The 18,288-nt window shown below is 45.7% G+C and overlaps 1 protein-coding gene across 2 annotated transcripts in view; it reads right to left on the reverse strand.

Moving 5' to 3' along the window:
• Nucleotides 1–18,288, reverse strand: part of HEG1 (heart development protein with EGF like domains 1) — an 82,807-nt gene that overhangs the window by 40,754 nt on the left and 23,765 nt on the right. For both annotated transcript variants that reach the window (XM_043473196.1, XM_043473198.1), the window contains exons 3-9: nucleotides 17,794–18,093; nucleotides 11,804–12,157; nucleotides 10,508–10,855; nucleotides 5,580–5,876; nucleotides 3,334–4,704; nucleotides 1,230–1,349; nucleotides 485–604 (exon numbers count right to left, since the gene is read on the reverse strand). In XM_043473196.1, the coding sequence (XP_043329131.1) occupies nucleotides 485–604; nucleotides 1,230–1,349; nucleotides 3,334–4,704; nucleotides 5,580–5,876; nucleotides 10,508–10,855; nucleotides 11,804–12,157; nucleotides 17,794–18,093 (2,910 nt within the window). The remainder of the gene's footprint in view (nucleotides 1–484; nucleotides 605–1,229; nucleotides 1,350–3,333; nucleotides 4,705–5,579; nucleotides 5,877–10,507; nucleotides 10,856–11,803; nucleotides 12,158–17,793; nucleotides 18,094–18,288) is intronic.

Consider the following 18,288-nt stretch of genomic DNA (forward strand, 5'->3'; position numbering starts at 1 on the left):
TGTGTGAATGTGGTAGGACAATCAGGGTTTTATTCTCTTTTTTCCTCTCCCTAATTTTTTTCTTTTTTTTTTAACTCTTTGGTTGAACTATCCTTTTGATCTTTTCCCCCCCTAACTGTAGGGTAGAACGTAAAGCAAATAGTGTTTGCATAAATGATGGCATATTTAGGCAGTCACTACAAAGTTTATATAATATTTTTTTTATAATATTTTTAATAACATGAAAAATGTTTAAGATATAAAGTTTGCACAAATACCATATGACTTCCAACTGTATAAAAATATAATGTACACTAAAAAAAGATTGCAAATAAAGTGCTATGTCTCTGAGTGGTGGAATAATAGTGTCTTCTACTCCTCCTATATTCCTTCAATTTATACCTTGGGCAAATATTGATTTTGATTAGGGAGAAAAATAATAAATGTTATTTTGCAAAATACTTTGTAGTGCAGAGAAAATTCCAAGACAGACGAACTCTCTTACCCAAATTGCATATCCCTTTTTCCAGCTGGTACCCCACTGGGCATCTGCAGGTGAAGGATCCCTGAGTATTGTTGCACGTGGCTAGGGGTGGGCAAGGGTTTGAGAGGCATTCGTTCACATCTGTGGAGGAGGGAACACAGGACCACAGTGAACTCAGCAGGCAGCACACTCATAATCTGGTATAAGGAGCACTTCTAAGGGCCAAATGGCACTGGGTGTGGAGGGGACCAGAAACCAGTGGACACCACATTTGTTCTCAAGGGGCTACCAGTCTACTGAGGGTGGGGGCAGCCAGGGGTGCAAATAAACATAAATATAAGGTAGGATTTGAAAGTACAGAGAAAGTAAAGACGGTAATTACTTTGATGGGAGAGAGAATTAAGAACTGTTTCAAATAACATCTGGAAAAAGACTGGAAGGACTTTAATAAGCAGATGTGGGTAGGGGGATTCCAGGCTGAAGCACCAGCACAGCAAAGGTCAGAGCAGTAAACTGTGGGAGTTTTCAGGGAGCCATGGGTGGTCCAGGAATGCAGAGTCCACAGAAGGCAGCCAGATCCTGGGGGCCTGTCTATGTCACTGTCTGACATTACTCTGCAGACAATGCATAAGCAAGCTAACCCTCAAGTAAGCAGGGTATGAATTTAAAAATCCTACTGCCCTATGTTTTGGAGGAAAAAGGAGTCTATTGCCTGCCTCAGTGTGGCACTATATTATAGACCAGCACAGATGACTTTTCTTCTTACCCACACTGCAGTTGTCCCCGTGCCAGGAAGGTGAGCACAGACATCGGTACCCACGATGTGTGGTGGGATCCACAACGCACTTCCCGTCATGAAGACAAGGGTGAGTGGTGCAGCTGTTAACTGAAAACACATTTCCAGAATAGAGCAGTTAATCACACAGCAAAGGTAAAAAGGCAGCTCTAGGTAAATATTTAATTCTCCCAGCTAATATTTGATTCTCGCTTATTTCTGTGTACTTGCCCTGAAAAGGCCGTACTACAAAATAGAATGGGTTCCCGGAGGTGCAGAAGAGAAGCATGGGGACTGGATGCCGGCACTGGCTGTGTACACACAGGCGTATTAAACAGCTGGATCCCTGAATACAGGCGCTGGTTCAAATCTGAATGCTGCTTACAGATTCCTGAGCCTGGAAATGATGACATTGCCTTGGGATACTTAACAAATTCTACTTGAAGCAATGCCTATTTAAAACACACGTTAAGGAGGAAATGACACCTGATCAACTATCCTCCCTGCTCCAAGTTTTCTCTTTTCCAAAGATCTCACACTGTAAATGGGTCTCCAAATAACTGTGCAGTCATTCAGAAAAAAAGCCTGCAAGTGAGCACTCTCTTCACACACTGTGACCATGAGCCCATCTGACTCAGCCAGGCCCTGATGAGGCACAGGCTCCACTGTCCTCTTAAGACTCCCGGCTCCCAGGGGCAGTGACCACACTCTCCGTTTTGGACTCTATAACTGGCCTTGTCACACTCCAGTTATACCATAACTGCCTAATAAAGGTTTCTGACACACACTGAGAAAAGTCAAAACTCACAACAGAAGGAGAAAAGTCATCTCCAAGGAGAAAAGTCAGTGGTAGATTGAGAAAAAGAAGACAAAAATCGAGCGTTCTAGCTCCAGAATTACCCTGAAGACAAACAGGCTAAACCTGAAGATGGTGTCCTTGCTCCTCGTGGCTACTTCAAATATACCTAAACGTGTGCATACACCTATATATCCAAACACTGCACCCACAGGCTCTGTCACAAAAGACATAGCAACAGCCAGTGACAATCCTCCTAATACTGGCCTACAGTTATCACTGCAGGGGCTGTAGTCGGCTTTAAGGGACACTTGTGAATTATGTTCTATCTAATATTGGAATATACTTGGCATCTGGAAATGAAGCCTGTGAGTCCTGAAGCAGGATTGCAAACTCGCCAGAAGCAGCAGCCAGCTTCCATCTCCTAGTGGCACTCAGACCACTGGCATGAAGTGGGCACTGATGTATCAGGGCTCTCGGGGCTGTGTGGGCTGCGGGGCTTGTGGCTGGACCACAAGCTGGATGACGGCTGCCTACTTGGACCTGCCTCCAATGCCCTCCCCTTCTTCCTTCCTCCCTTCAGTCTCCATTTCACATTTTTATCAATAGCAGTTTTCCTTGCCTGAGTCTAGACAAACTAAATATCCAGCAAATTTTGGCCCTGACATCAAAGGATGTCATCCTACTCCCTGCTACCTGTACTTAGGTGACAAAGAATCACGTGGATGGCTTTATTTCTCTTGTCCCAGCAACTTGAACATGGATAGAGAGATATATAACCTCAAGCGCAAGGTCACACAGGCACTATAGGAAAGGTCAGTTCATCGTCTTCTCATTGAACATGTCCCTTCACCCGTATTTATCAGCCAGCGCCATAGTCTTAGGGAAATCTCAGGGGATCAAGAGATGCTTCCCCGGTGACTGGGGCACAGGCTGACCAACTCAGAAGCTTGGGATTCTGATCTGGAAGCAGGCACTTGCTCACTCTGTGTCTTAGACAGGTCATGTAAAGCTTCTTCACTCCAGTTTCCCACCCTTCAATCTCACTTTGCTACCCCACTCTGGCCTTGTTAAAGGCATGCTTGAAAAGGTCATGCATTTACAGGGCATTACAACCTACTAACTACTAGTGTCAACATGGCCAATAGCATCTTCTCCTGTCTGCCCTCTGTAACTCAGGAGTGAGAAAGAGGGAGAAAATGGTCACTGGGGCATTCTTTCCTGCTTTTCAACAGAAAGCATTGAGATCACACCAGAGACCCACACAGTCCTCAGCATGTGTCCACAGCTGTGTCCTACCTGCGGCTGGAGACGACGGTGCTGTGGGTGGCTGGGTGCTGCTCTGGGCCGTGGAGGTGGTCGATGGAGGAGTTAACACCTTAGCTGTAGAGACAGGCGTGGTTCTGGGGGGAGGAGATGTTTTGAGGAAAGATGAAGCCAGGCTGTCCTCTTCTGTAGGGCCAGGCTCTGTTGTGGATTCTTCAGTCAGGGGGAACAATCTGGTGGCGGCATCTCTATGCACTGGGCTCCCTTCTGTGGTGACAGCACCTTCTGTTGTGACTTGGACCACGAGAATTTCAGGATTGGTTGGCGAGAGCTGAACCACTGTCTGTACTGTTTCCCCGGCCACTGTCTGTACTGTTGTGGGGCCACCCATCAGAGCTGCTGTGCTTGACGGGACACTAGGGCTGGCCTCGGGAGAATGAGAGGTCTTGAGAGTGGTGGCTGCCAAAGCTGGAGACGTGTGGGCTAAGCCAGTGCTCGTGGCTGGAAGGGCTTGCTCAGTGTCTGTAGAAGTGGAGTAGTCTGTGAAGGCCAGGGGTGAAGGGATCCCCAGAGTAGACATCACTGTTACAGCTTCCGTGGCCTCTGCAGGCAGAGTCTGCAGGCTTGGTGGCTTTGATTCCGTAATGATGTTCTCGAGGTATGGGTTACTCTGGTTCTTAGGATCTGCTGTTTGACTGCTAGGCAGCAGTGGCATAGACGATGTAACTGCTGACGTCCGAACTGAAGTCACAGGAGCATCCCTTGCCCTGGGCAGGAGTGGGGTAAAAGGTGCAGGTGGGAGGGGTGTCTGTGAGTCAGACGGCGAGGTGGGGGCAGATGCTGTCAGGGATACTGACGAGGGTGGTGGCGAGGAGGACAAAGGAGTGGGTGCATCAGGGGTGGATGGCAGGGGATGGGTGGAGGCCCCGGCAGATGGCAAGGTTAACGAGAAGAGCTGATAGGACCGTGACACTGAGGGCAAGGGCAGGGGCGGCTCCGATGAAGAAGATGATAACCCATCACCAACAGATTTAGTGTCGGCGTCCAGAGGGACCAGAGTGGCCGGCATATTAAGGGTGGGTGTGTGAGACGGAGAATTGGCCGAGGGCAGGACCAGCACCTCGGTGGAAGGCTGAGCATGTTCTCCTTGGTGGGATGAGATGTTACTCCTCTCGGTCTGAGCCTGAGAAGAGTACGAAGAGTCTGAACTCAAAGAGCTTGAGATCTTAACGGAAGAGGTCGAAGTCTCCCTTCCATCCGAGGATGAACTGTTGTCCGTAATGGACAGTAGGGTCCGTTCCCCTTTGGTGAAAGGAGATGAAGCACAGGTGTAGTTTGTGTGCTCACTGGAGGTTCCGCAATCAGGATCTGTGCTGCTGACTCCATCGTAGCTAATCCCAGTGACTGCCAAGGGAAAACTGCAGTTAGGCCAGTCAGGCAGGCATCTGTGAACCTATACTCTGAGACAGACTTTCGGTGTCCGGCCCACGAACTGCCCTCCGGGGGAGAGACACTCTCTCTGGAGAGACTGTACAGGGAGGCAGGCAGGGTTTGAAAGGACCTGCCCTCCTGTGAAGAGCGTAGTGGCAGCACTGGAAACGGTAATAAAAGAGAAGTGGGGCCCCAAATAATAGGGAACAGGTCCAAATTCCTTCCACAGACCTTTTTTTTTGATAAAAACAAATTAGTATCTGAAAAGCTCTTAAGACCCCAAATAGAACAATTGTTGTGCCTAAATGGAAAAAGGAAAACCCTCCCAACTTTCCATTCTGTATAATGAGATATTTCTTTCCCAGGAGATTGGCCTCAGCTACAGCCCGGCTGGGCTCCTTGATTGCAAGCATCCTGGCTGACAACAGTGCCAATGTCTCGGGTAAGCGTGGGGGGGGGATGGGGGTGGGGGAGGTGGGAGAACCCAGACAGTGCTCTTCACAGGGAGCTGGTAAGACACTTTCTGGGTTGACAGCAAACTCATTCTAGAAAGTGAAAGTGAAAATGTCACGTCAGACATGTCACTCAGTCATGTCTGACACTTTGTGACTCCATGGACTGTAGCCCGCTGGGCTCCTCTGTCCATGGAATTCTCCAGGTAAGAATACTGGAGTGGGTTGCCATTTCCTTCTCTCAGGGATCTTCCCGACCCAGGGATGGAACCCAAGTCTCCTGCATTGCAGGCGAATTCTTTACCATCTGAGCCACCAGGGAAGCCAAAATCATCCTAACACCACAAGCAAACCGACAGATATGCTGAGGGAACATGCAGAGATCCTGCCTATCACCTCCATGCCCTCCGAAGGTCCTTGTGGCCGCCAGTGAACCCGAGACTGGGCGGGCGTCCCCGGTCACCGTCATGTTCTCCTGCTGCGTGGCACTCTCCATTTCTCCAGCTGTCGCCGCCGATAGCTCCGCATCCCTGGGAGTTGTGCTACCGTTGGTGAGAGATCGCAGTGTGCGCTCCCCAACTCCAGAGAACGTAGCCAAAGTGTGCGGGCTGTGAGTGCGGACTCCAGGCGCTCCCCAGGAAGCCCCCTCCTCAGCTTCGGCACCAACATCCAGCTCAGGACTGTCTTCGGTGGCTACAAGAGGACAGGAAAGGGGAGGGCTGGTCAGTGAGGTGTACAGTGGGGCTGTGTGAGCCACAATGCTGTCCTCCGCCTTCTCAGGGTCTTTGTCTGAAACAGACAAGGTGAAAGAAAACCCAACATGTGTGTCTTTCCTGCTAACATAGCAGTGACTGAAACCTCCAGAGGCAGTGCGGGATCAGCACTGCTGTTCAAGCGACTTGGATTTATGATAAGGTTCATTACTCCAGTGAACAGGATCGATACAATATTTCTGCTTGGTGATACATAATAAATAGTGTTTATGTCAGGGAAATTGGTGGTGGTGGCGGGGGGAGTGAAAGTCGCTCAGCCATGTCCGACCCTTTGCGACCCCATGGATGACACAGTCCACGGACTTCTCCAAGCCAAAATACTGGAGTGGGTAGCCTTTCCCTTCTCCAGGGTATCTTCCCAACCCATGGATGGAACCCACGTCTCCCATATTGCACACAGATTCTTTACCAGCTGAGCCACCAGGGAAGACCTAAGTGAGCGAAAAACTAACAACCCTGCAGGAGCTTTCCACCTGACAAGACCAGGGAGGGAGGCTGGTATTACCCTAAAGGCTTTTACCTCCAGGTGGGACCAGCGATAGCTGATGGACACAGGGCCTGCCATTCTACAGTGTCTGTTACTCTACATTGTAGCTCTTCACCCGAGCACCTCAGTGAGAAATGGCGTCATGGTTAGAGGTTACAAGTGGGTTTGGTTGTTTCTTTTTCTTGGTGGGGACTGAATAAGAATATGTGACACATGAATAAATATCCTTTTCCTTTTTTCTTGGGTACATATTTTATGCTATAAACTTAAAGAATCTTAGATTATTACCAACTAAATCCTTCTTTTCAGAAATGAGGGAAACGAGGACCAATTCTTTTTAGCCTAACTGCTTCATAAGCTGGATCTAATGAGAAAAACAGGCTCTTTTCTGATTCTTATTCCAATTCCCAAGTCAGTCTAGTCCTTGAGAGACCTACCTTGGTGGAAAATGGATGTAAAGCTGAGTGTGAGGTCAGTTCACTTCATGATGCTAGTGCTAAATGGCTTCAGTTGTATCCAACTCTTTGCAACCCCATGGACTATGGCCCCCCAGGCTCCTCTGTCCATGGGATTCTCAAGGCAAGAATACTGGAGTGGGTTGCAGTGTCCTTCTCCAGGGGCTCTTTCCAACCCAGAGATTGAATCTGCATCTCTTATACCTCTTGCAAAGGTAGGTGGGATCTTTACCACTAGTGCCACCTGGAAAGCCCTCACTTCATAACAGGTTTGTGTTAACTGACCGGCAGGGATGAACATGCACACAGGCATACACAGGGAGCACCAGGAAAGCCAGGACCTGGTCGCAGATGTGATCTGATCCTCACGGGGGGACTTAAAAGAGACCCACGCAAAGTCCACCAGGAGAAGCTGGAGAGCTAAGCGTACCTGACCATAAATTCCCTGACAAAGAGGACAGGCCTGCGATGATGTCATACAAAATGTAGGCCAACCATCCCCCTTAGGCTGACAGACTTAACACAGGGGGCAGTCATGCCCTGAAACAGAGGGGCTGCATCTGAACCCAGAGGAAGAGATGAATCAAGAAATCTGAGAGCCGTATGACAGAAGCTGTGAGCTGTGGGTGATTCCAAGGAAATGAGAGAAAGCGTTATGTTAACCCAGAGCAGGTGGTTTCAGGAACACGGCTCTTCCTTATCTGGTGCCTCAGAACCCCACGTGCCACTCACACTGAGGTCACATTGTCCACACAGACCAATTGCACCCTGACTGCAGAGTGTAGGGTACTGAAGAGATGGAAGAGGGAAATTCTATGGGATGTAAGCTCCAGGCCTGCGAAGGCGAAACTTCTGAGACCACAGGGGCAGGGCAGAAAAGGATACCTTGTGTTTAAGTGACAGAAAGAGTGTGTTTTCCATGCCTGGACATATAACAGCACAGTCTCCACCCACATATGTGATATTCTTTACAACAAAGCATATGCTTTTCCATATCACATCAGTAGTAAATATTAAATGCTAATTTTCCTCATTAATTAGAGAACTCATAGCAGAGAAAAGAGCTGCCACTGTAATGGTGGAAAGGTAAGAATTCAAACCTATTATAAGCTTAAATGATAAGTTACTGCATTTTTGGTTTATCAACATACAATTTACATTGATAAGGCTGATGAGAATTGTTTTCAACATATTTTTCAAAAACATTCTTAAAAAGGAACATCAAAGGAAAAGTTTTCTCAAAGCGACAGACTAGAATTCATCAAAATTAAAAAATTTGTGCTGTCCATGGGATAACAGCAAGAAAGTTAAAAGACAACCCCTAGAATAAGAGAAAATGACTGCAAATCATCTTTCTGATGAAGGACAAGTATCCAGAATATACAAAGAACTCTCACAACTCAATTAAAGAAAGATAAACAACCCAATTTAAAAAGAGTCAAAAGATCTAAACATACGTTTCCAAAGACGATATACAAATGGTCAATGGGCACATGAAAAGATGCTCACCATCATTAGTCAGCTGGGAAAACTGCAATCCAATACCACTTAAGATGCCACTTAACCTCCACTAGGATTGCTGTTACTGTTGCTCAACTGCTAAGTCATGTTCAACTCTTTGCAACCCCATGAACTGCAGCTACAGCATACCAGGCGCCCTTCCTTCACTATCTCCTGGAGTTTCCTCAAATTCACATCCATTGAGTCGGTGATGTTATCTAACCACCTCGTCGTCTGCTGCCCCCTTCTTCTTTTGCCCTCAATCTTTCCCAGCATCAGGGTCTTTTCCAATGAGTCAGCTCACTAGAATCAAAAGAGCTCGACAACAACAAGTGGTGTTAAAGGTGCTTAGAAACTAAAATCCTCCTACTTTGCTGGTGGGAATACAAAATGGTGCAGCCACTCTGGAAAAGAGTTTGGTAGTTACTCAAAGGTCAGAAACAGAGCTACCATCTAACCTGGCAATTCCAAGAAAACATATGTGCACACAAAAACATGTACTTGAATGTTCACAAGAGTACTACTCATCATAACCAAAAGGTGAGAAATAACTGATAAAAGTATAAATTAAAACGTGGCACATCCATACAATGGAATAATATTTGGCAATACAAAGTAATGAAGCACTGACACATGCTACAACATGGATGAACCTTGAAAACCTGATGCTAAGTGAAAAACACAACAGACCACACATTTTATGGTTCCATTTATAAACATCTCGATATGCAGATGACACCACCCTTATGGCAGAAAGTGAAGAGGAACTAAAAAGCCTCTTGATGAAAGTGAAAGTGGAGAGTGAAAAAGTTGGCTTAAAGCTCAACATTCAGAAAACTAAGATCATGGCATCTGGTCCCATCACTTCATGGGAAATAGATGGGGAAACAGTGGAAACAGTGGCTGACTTTATTTTGGGGGGCTCCAAAATCACTGCAGATGGTGATCGCAGCAATGAAATTTAAAGACGCTTACTCCTTGGAAGGAAAGTTATGACCAACCTAGATAGCATATCAAAAAGCAGAGACATTACTTTGCCAACAAAAGTCCGTCTAGTCAAGTCTATTGTTTTTCCAGTGGTCATGTATGGATGTGAGAGTTGGACTGTGAAGAAAGCTGAGTGCCAAAGAATTGATGCTTTTGAACTGTGGTGTTGGAGAAGACTCTTGAGAGTCCCTTGGACTGCAGGAGATCCACCCAAACCATCCTCAAGGAGATCAGTCCTGAGTGTTCATTGGAAGGACTGATGTTGAAGCTGAAACTCCAGTACTTTGGCCACCTCATGCGAAGAGTTGACTCATTGGAAAAGACCCTGATGCTGGGAGGGATTGAGGGCAGGAGGAGAAGGGGATGACAAGAGGATGAGATGGCTGGATGGCATCACTGACTCGATGGACATGAGCTTGAGTAAACTCTGGGAGTTGGTGGACAGGGAGGCCTGCGTGCTGTGATTCATGGGGTTGCAAAGAGTTGGACACAACTGAGCGACTGAACTGAAATGAGAGTAGGCAAGTCTATAGAGGCAGAAAGTAAATTCATGGCTGTCAGAGGCCCAGAAGAGCAGAGAATGGGGAGAGACCACATGAGCACAGAGTTTCTTTTCGGGATTATGGGAATGTTCTGGAATAGATGGTAGTGATAGTGGCCCAACTCTGTGACTATACCAAAACCCACTGAATTGTACCTTTTAAATGGGTGAACTGTACAGAATGTGAAATATAGTTCAATAAGGCTGTTTAAAAGGGGGAAAGAAGAATGTCTCTTGATGAAAGCCCAGACCTGGCATGAACAACCACTCACAAGGAGGTGATACAATACCCTCACCTTCCAGAAGCTGTGTGATGGTGGCAGCGTGGGGGTGTGGGGTGAGCTCTAAGGGCTGGAAGGACACTGCAGAGAAGTCCCTGAGCTGTGTGGCAACAAGTGGTAACAGCAGCATCTTGGAGACGTTACAGAAAAATTGGGGGATATACAGGGATAGGTATCACCAGCTAGAAGGATGGCATGGAAATATTGAGAGGCCTGCAGAACTATTTCATTATCGCTGAAGATCAAGCTCAGGCAGCCGCCCACCCTCTTTGGGGTGTGGTTCTGTGGATGGAGACTCACTTGAGCGCTCCCCACGGGGTGCCGAGAAGCCCAGACTTTCTGAGGAGGATGAAGACAAGGACTCGGTGGCCAGCTCAGAGTAGCTCATTTCATACAGCGCTGGGTCCCTTCCTGGAGACTGTGGGGCGGAGGCTGAGAAGTGGGTCAGAACTGAAGCATTCACAACCTCAGGATGGGAAGTGGAGCTTCCTGCTGCACCTGCAAAGGGCTCGCTGCCGGTGGAAAACCAGAGAGTGGTGCTCTCTTCACCTCTGACTGGCGGGACGGACCGAGAGGAGATTTCTGTCTGAGACACAGGGCTGCCATTCCCTGCACCAGAGCCGCTGGCCAGCTGGGGTCCTCCGGAGGCTGAAAGGTGTCAGACACAAAAGGCCATTACATGGATGTAAGAGAGATCCCTCCACAACTAAGACATAAGTCTTTCCTAAGAGAAGGTGCCCTTTGCAAGGACCTTGTACAGTGTTTATACTATATGTGTGACCTGACGTATACTTTCATGTTCTAAACAATTATTTCAAAACTATTCAGTGTCAATAAGAGAGCAATACCAAAAACTGGTGAGGAGCGGAGCTTTTAAACAATATGTGCAAAGTCTCAGAGTAACTTAAAGGCCTGAGTGTTTTGTTCTTTCACCTAAAACATGGGGAAGTATGAGCCAGTGAGTATGCTGCTATGTCCATTAAATACAATGTGCCCAAATATTATGCTTTTCAGTATTTTCCTAAGGCAGTTCTATTATTAATAAAGATTATTCTAATTCTGAAATACAGCAAAAAAAAAAAAAAAATCAACTATGGGAGCTCACTAAAACCATGAACTTGAGGAGTATATTTACATACTCTGCACATTTTATTTGTGAAGATGATCTGTACATAAGATAACTGTAGCTGGCTTTAAAGAGCGGCCAGCTCTTTAAAAGTTTTTTTTTTTAAGTTGAAGCTGCAGAACCACAAGATGCATTAGCACCAGGAGCTTGGAGGTGGGAGTCTCAGCTCTGCGGTGAGGGAGATAAAGATCACACACTCACTACTTAAACCAGCTGAGCCTCAGCTTCCTCATCTACAAGAAAGCAGGAGGAATGATGACCGTTTGACTAATTTCACAACATTGTCATGAGGCTGAAAATCAAAATGTGATAATGTGGTCTACCAGATAAAGGAGATAGTGTTACCCAAGAATACAGTTGTCTTCTTTTTTTTTTTTTATAAGATTACAAATGGTCTTGAAGTGACCCCTTGAGGAAATTCAACAATTTTAAAATGTCCATAATAAATCAAATAGAGATTGAAGACTTACTTGGAGAATCATTTTGCCAAAATTCCCTCGAGACATTGGAAGATGTAGGACCAAATGCACTTTCTGGGGACAGCTCTGTGAATGCCCCATCCCCTGGGCTCCTGAATACTCCACTGCTTCTTCTCAACTCTGCCTCCGAGGGGGAAGAATGGACTGATGATGAAGTTGTGGCAATTTCAGAGTCCTCAAGGAAATGTTCTGTCTCATTCAGAGGTCGCAGACTGATAGCTAAAGACTGGGGCGTCCTTCGGACACTGTTGGGGAACATGGTGGCAACATGGACACTCTTTGTCCCACTCACCGAGGAGCTGTGGACAGCAGTAGAGTTGTTTAAATCCTCTGTACTTCCAGAAGCTAGAATGGAAGAAAATATGCTTTAAGACTAGCCAGGGTGTATCTGGATGCAAATAATGTTAATTACATTTTGGCAGATGAGTATATGTCATGTGGATCTAATAGATAAACACACCTAACACACTCATTCTCCTTCTTTTCACAGAGCTAAGTGGAGAAGCATGAGGTCCTTCACTGAGCACAATGAAAGCTTCAGATCAAGCTAGAAGGAAGACAGCAGAAAGCCTCTAGACCCGATTTGCGTCAGTCTATATAGAAGAAGCTAAAAACTTCCGCTCTTGAGTTCCACCTTATAACTTATATAGTACAGGCCACTGTGACACAGTCTGTGCTTTGTTTTGTTTTAGCCATGTAAGCCTTTTGTTCAAATGCTATTACAGATTAAAGCCTATACCTAAAAATGCATAAAAGTGGGTGCATTACAGGGGACCCAGTCACCAACAAGGAGGCCTTGGGCTTTGCACCCACAGTCGGAACAATGGTGGCCTAGAACAGTCATTCCCAGCCTTGGCACCATCGATAGATCTTTATTACTTGCCACCTCAGGGCTATGGTAAAACTGACATTTCGAAAGACTATTAACCAAGCTGCATTTATTAAGTAACAGAGCTTCTAATCAGCAAGAGATACTCATCATTACCCCACTGATTTGATTTAATTCCACCCAAAAGCAACAGGCTCCATCCCTGGAGTTAACGTCATGAAGCTTTGGAGACTGGTTCACACAGTACTCCAGTGGGTCCCAAGGACTCCAGGTTGGGAACAGTGTTTCTGATGAAATGGATGGCAGACACTGGACCAGTTGTCAAGAGCCTCAAGAACTGAATAATACATCATTGGTCAAAGTGGACAGTCTGCTCTGCGGAAGTACAGTGGCTTGCTGGTGGTTCCCTTCCACAAAGAACTTTCCAAAGGACACCCTGAGAAATGACCTCCAGAAGGGCACAATGAAAGCCTCATTCCAAACAGGAATACACTGCAGGGAAGCTTGGTGAGTGGGCAAGAAGACCCAGAGGCAAGAAGGAAGAGGGCTTTTTTTCTCTTTTTAAGCCAAATTTTTAAAAAAGTACTCTCTATACCTATAAAATGAAAGGCTTCAAATTGTTAATTATGACCCAGGAAAGGAAAAAATAAAGTCCTCATTATAAATGTTTCTTTGAAGACCAGTCCAATATGCACTCGTAACCAAAAGCACAAATAAAAGTTAAACATATACATAGAGAGCAAGCACAGGAAACAAAAAGGCTCCTTTTCCTTTTGTACAAAACCACAGAACCAGGTATACCTAGAACACAGGCTGTGGCTCTGGTTGCTGGACCTTCAGGGGGACAAGGAAGATGCAGGCAATCCATAAAACTAGTAATCAAAGGAATAGAGAGACCTGGAAACAAAAATAGTTGCAGTCTATAGCCATCCCTACTTAAGAACAAAAACAAATGGACCTGGGGTTTTTGAGCACAAGCCATCCATTCTCCTTACTTAACCCTGAAATAAACCTTTCTCTGCTACAAACTAACAAAAAAGGTTCAGTATTTAGAAAAAAAAGCACAAACAGACATGTCCCAGATCCTCAGTCACCTACTTAGCCTCTTGGGCCTGACTTCACTAGAGTCACCATCTATATCCACCAATTACAGCCCCATCGGACTGCTGAGTGCTCTTTCAAAACACTTTTATTCCAAGTAAATTGCGTTATTTCATCGACTCAGTGCACAGTGACGGTTTTATTGGACTCAGCCTGAATACCTGTCCAGCAAAGCAAATGGCCTCAGAAATACAACCGTAAACATCACAACTGCTGAAAGTCACAAAAGGAAAATGGCTAGGTTTTCCCTGACCCTGAGGCTCTATGGAACACCGTTTCACCATTTCATTATCATCAGTATTACAAGCTGACTTTTCAACTAATAACAATATGCCACTACTTTACGTATACCTCCACACACTGTGCTACCTAAGACTTTATTTGTATAATCTCATTCAATCCTCACAGTAAAGCTACTAAGCCGTGTGAATACTTCTGTAGAGTTGGGACTTCTTAATAAAAGGAGAAAAGGCTTGGTCAAACTAACCTACAATCACCACTCATGTTACCAAATGAGGACCTGCTGAAAACATCTAGGGGGAAATGTACCATGTTTCTAATCAGCAGACCAGCACTACTGATTATTTAATAATTGCCCTTTCTTGCTCATTTTCTACCCTTGAAGCAGCCATTCAAAAATGAGAAGATCATCCATTTGGGAGCAGAAACAAGCTAAATTCCATAATATTTATAATAAGAGGTGAAAAGAATCCCTGCTCTTCTGGGGAAAGAATATGGGTCCCTCTCCCATTACAACACAACGTACTGGAGCCTTGGGCACGTATTACGATGCTTGCCCTCGACTTGGCTGTGATCCAGAACTTGCCAAAAATCTGGCTGAAGCAGCTGATATTTGGGAAAGGTATTACTAAATCTACAACCTTCTGAGTTATTTATATTCTCTTCCTCTACAAAGTGAAATCACCACAAAGCAATTTACCTGGACCATATCAGCTCAGCTGCCCACAGAAACACTTTCATGAGTTGAGATCCATTACTACACCCTCAGCTCCTATTGAGTACATATAGAAAACATCACCTTTTAAAGAACATTAGCACAATTTCCACAAAACAGCAATTGAAGGCATTTTCTATTATGATCCTCAATATTTGTTATATAAAATTCCTCTTAGAATGTACTGCCCCCCAAACACTGAAGCCTATGGATGAAATTGTATTACTCACTTTATCTGACAACATATCATACCCCACCCAGTTTCCCTTTGTGCCCTGGTTTCCAGGAAGCTCGGTACTAAATTTAGTGCTCAACTGTAGCCACTCTCACATAATTCAACATACACATACCTCTTTTCACCTTTAAAAGAGAACTTTTTCCCCTATTAGTTGCTTTGCTTACTTTCCCCCCTAATTATCAAATAGTACATGGTCATTCGAGAAAATATAAAAAGTAGAGAAAGAAAAAAAAAAAGCAGGAAGCAAAATAATTTCAAATGGCTTCCGATTTCTTCTTTTAAAATCTGAGTTAGCTGTCTAGGCCTATACAATTTAATGCATATATTTATTAGCATGTAATTTATTTTTGGAAGCAGGCAACCCCTGGCTACCCAAGCCTCAGAACGGCTATGTTGTGTGTACATTTGTGTGCAGCAGAATGAGAAGTGAAAGGAGTCACAGAAGACAAAGGCTGATGTGTCTAGAATAACAGATGCTGGAACTAGAAGGATCCTCAGGATCAGCTGGTGTAATCCCTTCATGTTTCGAATAAGGACCCCCATCCTCCCCAAGCCATACTATTGGCTGGCCATCCTAGCGCTCACCTAGTGAGCAGCATCAGTCTTCTGACTGACCCAAGTGCCAGGACTTTCACAGGGTCACATTCACTAGTGACAGAGCAGCCAAGTGCCACAAAGTATACGCCCCCGCCACACTCCCCCTTGGCCCCGATTCCCCACGGAGAGGCCAGCTGGGCTGGGTGACTCCCAGTCTGTGTCTGGCAAGTCCTGCTGGCTTTCTCAGCACTCTGGCCTGCATGCCTAGAACTCCTAGATGCCACAGTCAGGAAACCTACATCTCAAGATTCAGGTCTCAGGGGAGGTAAGAGATACACTAGAGCTCTGGTTAGCAGGGACCAGCCCAGCACTCAAAATAAAGCAGAGCTTTGGGACTTCCCTGGTAGTCCAGTGGTTAGGTGTCTGCCTTGCAACGCAGGGGATGCAGGTTCAATCCCTGGTCAGGGTACAGAGTTCTCACATGCCAAGGGGCACTAAGCCCATATGCCACAACTAGAGAAGCCTACACACTACAACAAAGACCCAGCACAGCCAAAACACAAAATAAACAAAAAAATTAAGCAGAGCTTCATCTCCCACATGGCTTCAGACCCTTGTTCATGTCCTCTGTACATCCCTGCAGCAGGATGGGGCTAGCAGGCTAGATCCAGATGGCTGGCAGTCACATCCTGAATGCCTGGGTCTCCCTGCATTGAACAGCACCCAAAGTCCCCTCCAGTATCTTAGAGGGAGGTGGGACTCTACCTGGCACAGAACAACTGGTTCACTAAGAAGGAAGAGCAATGCTCAGTGAAGGATTTAAAGAAGAGGAACGATATGTTAGACCACTTCAAAAATTAAAAGAATGAGGTTCTAAAAGGATGAAGGAATTGGAGGGCTAAATATTTTTCTTAAAGTATAGATGACTACAGTCAAGGCCAGTAGCTGGAAACATAGACTGATTTTCACATATACCACAATAAATATACCACAGCAGTGGGTTGAATTTAAAGTATAAATATTAAATGAGCCTGACCAGAGTCAAGTTTAGCTTCCTAGAAAATGCTTCCTTTCCATCATTTCGTAAAGTGGTTCTTAAACCACCGAACCACAGGACTTTGAAGCTGGAAAGGATCGTAGCTTTTATCCAATCTAACCAACATTTAAGAATAATTTTAAAAGCAATCCCCTAAAAAATATGAATCATAAATTATATACATACCCAGTTGGCAGGAAACTGTATAGAGCATATGAAAGGGGAATGGGCTGCTTTCAATAGGTATTCCAGAGAAGATCTCCGTTTTCACTTTGATGACATAAACCCGAACCCCTAGTCCTGTAAAGTATTTCTAATATCCTCTGAAATGGCAACTTCTGAAGCCATCTAAGCTCCATTTCGCAAGGGTACTTTCAACCCTCTTGGCCCTGCTCCCTACAACATGGAGATGACAACACAAGGAGCACGCACAGGCTCAGAATGAAACCTCGTAGAAGAGAAACGGTGGGCAGTTTCCAGCACTGGCCTGTGGCCGGATGAACCCTGTAATATTTGGCACATGTTCATCCCCTTACTCATCAACTGTACCTCGCTGTGAGGCAGAGGAACCTAAGAGAAGTAACAGACACAATCTGTGTCCTCAGAGGATTACAGTCCAGCTGGGTAGAAGGCTAAGATGGATAAGGATAAGCTAGTGTGACCTGGTGGATGGCTCGGAGGGTTGATGAAAGGCTCAGTGGAGGTGGAACACCTACATGGAGACTTAACTGATGACCAGGGGTTGGAATACAAAGGGCCCAGTGATCCACCACTACAACCTTGCAAACACCTGCCTATGTGGGTTTTCTGACGCCCAGAGAAAACTGTCTGTTATCTTTGCCATTGAAAGAAACATTTTTGCAATAATGAGGAAATACAAATATAACTCTCTATCGAATGGCACAATGTTCACCATTTTATTCACCCTGGAACTGATCTCTTATGCAAGAACACACACCAGCCACACTCAGTCTTGGCTGTGTGCGTATGTGCATATGTAGGGGAAAGGGAAAAAGCAGGGCCTGGTGGAGAGAAAGGTCTAGAGCAGGCTACCAGACCAACTATTATTTTCTTCCTTGTACAAGTAAAGAAAACACATTTTAAAGATGAACTTCAGCACTGAGCTAAATTGTGCAGGTTGTACTTTTAACCCCCAATACTTTGCACTGGTGCTGAGTCTTTCCTCTTAGCCCCTGTAATGAGTATGTAACTGGCTGGACATTCAGGGCTGTTTATTTCTATTCTGCATGACTTCAGAGGGTGGAGCTGCGACAGAAGCACTCACATGAGAGACGGTCAGAGGGAGGGGAGTAAGCTGATGTCCTGGAGAGAGGCGGCCAGGAGGGCTCTTGTCCTGAGGAATTTCTCCCCTTGGGGAGTGCGGTCTCTTCTTCCCCCTCCACAGCAGGGAGAGAGGACTGGCTCAGAACTGAAGTGGCAGCCATTTGGGTGTGCACAGTCACGTCTTCAGGGAGCCCCTGCCCCCTCGCCGGGGAACCCCAGGATGTTCCACTCTCCATGTAAAGAGGGGCAGTTCTTGCTTCTGACCCTGAACTGCTGGATGGCGGGTGACGCTTTCCCAAGGCTGAAAGTAGACAGTGACAATTAAAATTCCACCAGCAGACTTCCAAATGTCTGAACCATCTTTGAGTGAGCTCACCTCTGACCTCTATAAAACAGACACCAGAAGAAATCAGGAGCAACTGCTCATTCTTTGAAAAATTTCCTCCTGAAGCAGAGACCACAGACCCACACAAAGGCTGTTTTCAGATCTCACAAA

Source organism: Cervus canadensis, chromosome 7, assembly GCF_019320065.1.
Source record: "Cervus canadensis isolate Bull #8, Minnesota chromosome 7, ASM1932006v1, whole genome shotgun sequence".
Taxonomy (NCBI): Eukaryota; Metazoa; Chordata; class Mammalia; order Artiodactyla; family Cervidae; genus Cervus; species Cervus canadensis.